This window comes from Rhamphochromis longiceps, linkage group LG1, assembly GCF_057381845.1.
Source record: "Rhamphochromis longiceps isolate RC_006_pf linkage group LG1, R_longiceps_female_GT1.1, whole genome shotgun sequence".
Lineage (NCBI taxonomy): Eukaryota > Metazoa > Chordata > Actinopteri > Cichliformes > Cichlidae > Rhamphochromis > Rhamphochromis longiceps.
In genome coordinates this window covers 33,293,731-33,301,750 of record NC_140557.1, presented here as the reverse complement: position 1 = coordinate 33,301,750, position 8,020 = coordinate 33,293,731, and the positions used below count along the sequence as shown (strand labels likewise).

General features: G+C 38.2%; 1 protein-coding gene across 1 annotated transcript; it reads right to left on the bottom strand.

Annotated features, from left to right (window-relative positions):
* Positions 1 to 339: 339 nt before the first annotated feature.
* cd44a (CD44 molecule (IN blood group) a) lies at positions 340 to 5,247 on the bottom strand. Its single transcript, XM_085407596.1, has 5 exons — positions 5,011 to 5,247; positions 2,930 to 3,721; positions 2,774 to 2,836; positions 2,606 to 2,684; positions 340 to 2,516 (listed from the first exon to the last, which is right to left on the bottom strand). Exons 1-5 carry the CDS (start codon positions 5,081 to 5,083, stop codon positions 2,339 to 2,341), a joined length of 1,185 nt encoding a protein of 394 aa, XP_085263722.1. The 5' UTR covers positions 5,084 to 5,247; the 3' UTR covers positions 340 to 2,338.
* Positions 5,248 to 8,020: the final 2,773 nt, after the last annotated feature.

The following is an 8,020-nucleotide window of genomic DNA, read 5'->3' as shown; positions in this document are numbered from 1 at the left end:
GAGCTGATAAGTGAAGATTAGGATTTAAAAGCAGAGAGCGTGGCCTCTAAATGTAGCAACACAAAGTACAGAATGTGTTGCTGAGAGTAAAGCTCAAATAGATTACATAAAGGGTGTCCTCCCAGTTATTTATCCATATGTTTGTTTCTTTGTTTTTTGTATGTATGTCCTTAATGTATGGATAACTGAGTTTCTGTTAATAATCAAAAGTCTGCTGTGTCCTAGAAATCATGTGTGTACGAGTGTGTTTCTGACAGAGAGTGGGGGAGATTAACGAAAAGAAAAGGAACAAAAAACTGGAGGTTTAATGAGAAGAAGTGGGGATGTCTCTCAAACTCTCAACAGACCAGTGCATTGTCCAGTGTTTTATTTCAAACCGTTTATTTCTTTACTATATGACAACCTTGCCTTGATGATGTCACCTGCAGAGTGCAGTTAGTATGATCATGATCACTGAAGCATTTCTGGATGAAAGCTAGTATGGATTGTCGCGCTAGAATAGAAAAGAGTAACAGAAGTTTTGTGAGTGAGGATGGCTGGGCCTTCTTCACAAGGTTTTGTAACATCTACAAAACAGATTTAGATAGAAATAACAAGCTTGTAATTACACCTTCAGTTAATTAGCTATGGTCACGTCTGTTTAGCAAGTGCACACTAAATTCTGCCTCCAGCACTCGCATAAATCTGACGCTGTAACAACAAGGTCATTGGATGTTGGCTCAGTATGTACATGTTTGTGAGTTTCACTCTGGTGTTCAAAACTAGATGAAACTGGATTATTCATTTCTTTTTCATATAAGCAGAAGCTTATATAAATATATATATATAAATAAAAGTGCCTGCTTGCACTTTGTGTATATACTCTCTTTAGGTAAAAAGTGTACAAATCAAATGTATAGACTTGATATTTTTGTCATCATAATGGTTTTTGCTATTTAAAAAATTTATATAATGACCATAATGATATACAACTTTGCAGTTATGCTAGAACAATGCTAATTTATTTATTTAACGGGCCATTAGTTATCTCAATAGGTTGTGACCTTAGGGTTATTCATTAACAAAGAATCCATTACATGTGTTTGTTTTTAAGAAAGATTGCAAATTGTTTTCTGGGAAAAAAGTCCACTATTTGTCAGTGTGGGTACAAATTGTTACTGACCCACTGCATATTTGGTTGCTTAAGGGTTCTGAGCAAGCTTATGGGGGTTTTTCAGTATGTGAGAATATGGGTATCTCTAAAGGGAAAGACTGCAGTAAGCCAGTCATTTGTCACTGATTTTCTTTATGCTTCTCCATTTCTTTAATTTATTATTGGTCATTGTTTTAGTTGATGATATGTTATTAGTCAACTGGCCTACCATAGCAAGTGTTTTCTATAAAGATGTAAGACTTGTACCATCTTTAGATGATTAAACTCCTATTTTGTATCTTTGTTTGGGATTCTGTACACATGTCTGTCTGAGAATGCATTAAATATTTTCTTGTGTCTGACATTCATCATCATGCTAAGCTCTGACTGGCTAAATGGAAGTAAGAGTGAAGGGATTTGTGCTTCACCATCACATCACAAGAGCAAAAATATTCGTCTGAAAAATGGACCGAAAGTGTATAAATGTTTCAATGCATGTGTGTAAAGATTATTGTAAGCAAATAAATGTTTATTGATGAGCTACCATTGTGATTATTCCTCATAGAAGGCAGGATGCAGTACAGTATATGAATGTTCAGTAAGTGCATGTTACCACTGCTGAAGTGCTGTGCAGGCTCTCAAGAGGAACTAGACTCAGTGACCTGAGTACCATTCAGTACTCCAAGATTCCACAAAAAAAACAACAGAGCAGCTTAATATAAGTTACAGTCCACAACACAGTCTTCAATAAGATTATTACAGAAAATAGCTTTGTAACAAATGACACTTTTAACAAAAAAAAAAAAAAAGGCCAGCTGGAAAAAAGGAAACCACGTGAATTACAAAGAAAAACTGGGAAAAAAACACTGTAGAGAGTTTAGCTCCATTTGAAATAAATGACATTACCACACTTTACCTGACCAACACATAATTTAAAAATTTAAAAAGAAAGAAAAAAAACGTAATAATGCAATAAATAGACTAATCAAAATTTACTGCAGCTATAAAGGTGTCATCAAAGTTTTTCAAAGTCAGTGGGGGAAAAAAGAAAAGACATATTGTTGTCATTCAGACAGGAATCAGAGGTGTGAGAGTCCACAAATCCCCTTTTGCTCCGCAGTTTGGACAATTTTGTTCCTCTTTTAAATTATTGTGCTTGAAACACAGTCTCACGGTTCTGTTTTTCAGAGGGTTTGTTTCTGGATCTCAGTATGAGGGACCATTTTCTGGAACATCTTCCAGGGGAATGACAGTGTACTCCCCTGAATGTCCATTCTCCTTGGGTTTCTCATTAGGCAGGAAAGTCTCCATCTCTCGCTCCCTCTTCTGGTTCGAGAGGTTATTTGAAGCCACTGTCAGATTTGCCTGGTTTGGTCCATTCCACCTGCAACATAAAAAACATTAATTAAAATTCTGTGCTTTGAGAAGATCTACTCAGATATGTTGTTCGTTTCTCTGACATATGAGTCTTACTTGTGTCTGGTTGCGATGGCAACACAGAGTATTACAAGTGCTGCAACACCAACGATAAAGCCAAGGATGATGATCCAATCTGGTCATATGGGAGAGGTGTGTTATAAAGGTGGAATGAGTGTTATTCATGTATTAATTGTGCAGAAGTGTGGTTTTTGTCTGACTCACCAGGTGTAACGTGTCCTTTGTGTGTCGTTTCAGTGTTTGTCGTCTGCGTCTGTGTCTGTGGTGCTAATTGCACATAAAAATAGAATTGTAAACCCCTCCATATACACCACAACAATTTAACATACAGGTACTTATTGTTAATTACAAAATATTTACCTTTATTAATGTTCTCCCGATGCTGAAAATTTCGATTTTGTTTTGATAGTATTGATGATACAGTGCTAGTTTCTACACTCGAGCCAGATGTCATAGTGGTGCTTTTAGAAACCAGTTCAGACCCTGAACCAGAATCCGGGTTTGTTGTGACGTCACTGGTAGAGACAGTAGGATCAGTAGTTTGCGAGAAGACGTTGTTGTTTGAAGTGTTGATTGACTGGTCTTCACTTGTCACTGATGTTGTGGTGGTATGGCTAAAGAGGGAAGGTGAGGTATATCCTGAACCTCTCCCCTTTAACATGTAATGCTCTGTGAAGTCCGACGTCGGAGCATGCGTTGCTGTTGTGGTATCAAGTGCGATGGGTATTGTTGATTCGACAGCACTCCCCTCAAACATGTAACTGTCTGTGGAGTTAGAAGTCGGTGCATTTGTGGCATTCGTTGTTGTGGTATCGAGTGTGAAGGCGATCGGTGATTCGTCACTGTTCTCTCCTAAACCACTGCCATCATTCACGGCACTCTCTATGAATCCAGAGGTCTGAGCATTTGAAATACTCAGCGTTGTGGTTTCATGAGGTGAGATGGACGTTGTTAAGATGTCACTGATCTTTCCAGCAGCACTTCCTTCGGTCATATCTTCAGAGTTGTAAACCGGTGTCTGTGATGCTTGAACTGTGGCACTTATTTTGGGTGTTTCAGTTGTAAGCGTAGGCGATGGACCAACAATGAACCCCTCCGTCATGGCATCCTCAAGAAAGCCTGCATCAGGGTTGGCAGGGTTCTGGGTCACAGCTAGGACAAAGAAAAAGGAAAAAATCCATGTATCATCTTAAGTGTTTACCTACTGGCTCTGAAATGAGTAGGGAGGAAAGTTACCAAGCTTTGTTAAACACAAAAGGACCACACAGAGCTTATGTTGCTTCAGCCCAAAGTCTTGTGTTAGCTTGTTATGTGACCCGCTTTGATAAGGTGTGGTGAGAGACAGTAATAATTAACCTAGGTGACTATTTGTGTATTAGTGTGTTAACAAAAGAGAGACAGCTCCATCAAAGCATCAGTTTTAATACCACGCCAAATAAACCAGGCCAACATAACTGCTTTCTGTCTTTCAAAAAGTATTAAGCCATTGTTAGGATTTTGTGTCACAAAGGAAGGAAGTCACATATCTTCTGGTAAACCATTATAATCGCTGGTGAATAGAAAACATTTAAATTTTTATTTAATTGCTTCTTTTCTCAAATATTTCTATTTTAAGATACTTTATAAGTTAATTCATTCTTATATTTACCTGACATCTACAACTACTTGGTATTTTTCAAGTAGACCTTACATTAGCAGTATCTTGGAGCATGAATTGAGTTGTTAGCAGTTCTACTACCAAAGGTCCCCCTTAACCTTGTAGCCCATATTTAAAATGCTTTATGTTGTTAAATGCCACTTATACACTGATGGAATAGTGTAAGTAAACCAATGAAACTATGTATAGTTTAGATTTATACAGAAAGAAAGGAAGGATGAATGAAAGAAAGCGGCTCAGCTCAAATCACACATCTCCACTCTACATTTCTGCCCAGTCACATTCAGCTCTGGTGTTCCCTATGAGATTACATGTGTAACAGCTCTTCGCTGATCTTTGGTTTCAAGACAAATTCATTAATGCACCTCCTGGAACAGAACATTTCACAAAGACTTCTGTGTTTAATTGAGCTCTGCCAATGAGACCTGTGCACTAACAATGAAATGTGACTCGTTAAGGAAGTGCCATACTTCAAATATAAAGAGATTTAGGTAGTAGCAGGAGAGTGCTGACTCACGGGGTAAAGAGAAAGGCTCGACAGGAAGTGGTGAACTTTCAGTTGATATAAAGGAATTACTTTGTCTGAGACAGAACACCCTTTGCTCCTAAATCTTGCGATGGAATCTTTTTTATACAGCATCATTCATCATCAATTAATAAATAGCTTTGTTGTGGTTGTTTTTACAGTTTAACTATCAAAGACAAATCCACATTGAAATAAAAAAGCTGAAAATTCTGCTAAAAACAATTTACTACAATACTTATTAAAAAAAATACCACTTACTATTAACAGGTGTTGAATGAACAGCAGCAAGGAGTCCCAGAAGAACTCCCAAAAGAAGATTCCTCATCTTCATAATAGAGAAAGGTGCTAAAATCAAGGATTGGAAGTAACTAAGAGTCAGCTGGAACTATATTGCACAGTGAACTGATACTTTGAGCCAGATAAATCATGCCTTTGCCTTTTTATACAGCAGCAGGTCATAACAGCACAAAAGCTAGCGTCACAGAAACACACAAGAGCTCAGACACACCTTTTGACTCGCCTTCTTCCTTATCCACTTTCTCACGGTTTTTTTCTCCCTCAGGCACAGCACTCATGTCAAAATTACATCAATGTAAAGTTCCTGCTCAGGATTTTCCTTGCCTAGTGAAAGTTCTAACAAATGCGTTGCATGATGGGATTTGGTTATCATTTATTGCAGGGCTGTATCACATGAAGGCAAAACAAGAACATTTTTTAGTGTGTAGTAGTCCATGTGTTTCTGTTATGTTTCTGTGGTGTTTAACAGGGGCCAGAAAAAGTTGAAAGAAAGTGCTGCACAAACATATGCACCAAATGTCAAAACAGTATCAGTATCCTAATCTATAAACCTACTAAGATTATATAAGAAATGGAAAAATACAGTTTGCATGAAATACTTGCAAGGACCTGAGCCTGTCACTAAAGGGGTAGGTGCAATTTTTTTTTTTAATTGACCTACATTTAAGTATGACATGTGGATTTTTTTTTAACAAGAAAGATACACACGGGAACTTATTCTGACACATTTGAATCTGTTAAAAGCCTAATAAAGTTAGCCATTGTTGCCTTTGTTTGAAAGGAGTGTATGAGTGTAAGATTACATCTCTCCATGTCTGGTAATGCAGGCTAGAAGCATGCAAGAGAAAAGAAAAACATACAAGGGATCATTACTGATTGCTCGGGTGTTATGTAATGCAATCCAACCAGCAGTTGAATAATAGGGAAACTCGGGTGAAACTCTGGGTACCATGTAAAAAAGCCTTCACAGAAATGGAAAAATCTGTTGATGACAGAAGAGAGGCTTGGAAACTGCTCAAGACTCAGTTAGACAAATGATACATTATGTGCAGTTCTACAGATGCATGAGACAACACATCCTTTTTTATCACTGCTTTCTTATCATTCTATCTTCCATAACCATGTCACAGAAGAAGCCTGGCATTTTAACAAAACAAGGCAATACATTGTTGGCCTGGTTTCATAGTTTTAATATCCAATTTTTGACTTCACTAGGAAGATTTTTGTTACAATCTCAGCTGAATATCACCTTCCTGCAGGCAGTGTGTGCTGTATATAATAGCACTTGTGATATGCTGGTATCTGATGGAAATTGATGCATGCGTCACAGCAAGACTATTGCCTCAGGTGTTCTGGCGCATTCGTGAAGTTGTGACATTCGTCATGAATTACTCAGCGTGTGTGGGTGAGCTCTTGTCCAGACTTGTATTCCACACCCAGTAGAGGCTTGTTTCTGTTACTGTTAAGAATGGAATTTCACAATTTATTAGCTATGATGCACAGTAGGAAGAATCACCAGGCTAAAACACAAACCAGACGGTGCAAGTGATTCAATGATAATGAGGTACAATGCATGGAAGCCTTAGTCTTTCACATAGTTTGGTAGAACTATAGTCACGATTAAATTGTTCAGTTGAACTTTTAAGAGTATTTTGAGCTTTCAGATTATAGCTATGGTAAATGGACTGGTTCTTATATAGAGCTTTTCTACTCTATCAGAGCACTCAAAGCACTTTACCTCATTCAGCCACTCACACCAGCACTTTTTTCTATGCTCTTTCTATGTAAGGGCTTTCTGTCACACAAATATGTATCCATCTGAGTGCAACTTGAGGTTAGCATCTTGCCCAAGGATTCTGGAGAAGTTGAAGCAATGGCAAAATGTGGAAAACGAAGCACACCTATGAAAGCCAACTATGGGTTTCATCATCCTTAAGACAATATTAAAGGAGCCCTTAATATTGGGGTGGGGATACATGAATGGACAAACAGTAGCACACTTACAAAACAGCATGGCTTTTTTCAAGTGGCATATTCACTGGGTTTGTGCAGACCAATTAGCAACCATTCTTTGTTCCCTCTGCCTTACTGTTATCATGTTTCATACCATTGTTCCCCTCTTCAAAATCCCAAGGCATTCAAACCCAGTGACCTACACACTGCAACTGTCGAATTCATTTCCATAAGCATTTTTGTTTAATTGAAATGGAATGGAATTAGCACGGTGGCACGGTGGTTAGCACTGTTGCCGCACAGCAAGAAGGTCCTGAGTTCAATTCCACCATCAGGCCGGGGTCTTTCTGTGTGGAGTTTGCATGTTCTCCCCGTGTTTGCGTGGGTTCTCTCCGGGTACTCCGGCTTCCTCCCACCGTCCAAAGACATGCAGCTTGTGGGGATAGGTTAATTGATTAATCCAAATTGTCACTAGGTGTGAATGTGCGAGTGAATGTGAGTGTGAATGGTTGTCTGTCCCTGTGTGTTAGCCCTGCGACAGACTGGCGACCTGTCCAGGGTGTACCCCGCCTTTTGCCCTATGACAGCTGGGATAGGCTCCAGCGCCCCCCGCGACCCTGAAAAGGATAAGCGGAAGCGGATGGATGGATGAAATGGAATAACTATATTTACTGGATGTTTCTAAAACTTTTATGCATAAATAACTCTGCATGTAATTCCACTGTATAGACATGACCACACGCTTATACATAACTACTGATTGTATTTTAAATTAAAACCATGATTGCATGACTTTTATTTTAAGTCAGAGCTTTCAACGCTGTGTTTGGATTTAACATACCATGGTGGGAAACAAAGAACAATAATGCTCAATATGATCAACTGAAGAAGAGCTCTAAAAAACAAAACAAAGCAAAACAAAAAACCTAATAAATAAAAATGTACTTTGTGAATTTAAGATTTGTAAAATTTAAAAAAACTTTGCTTATGTGTACATGCTCATCAAAATAAAAAATAC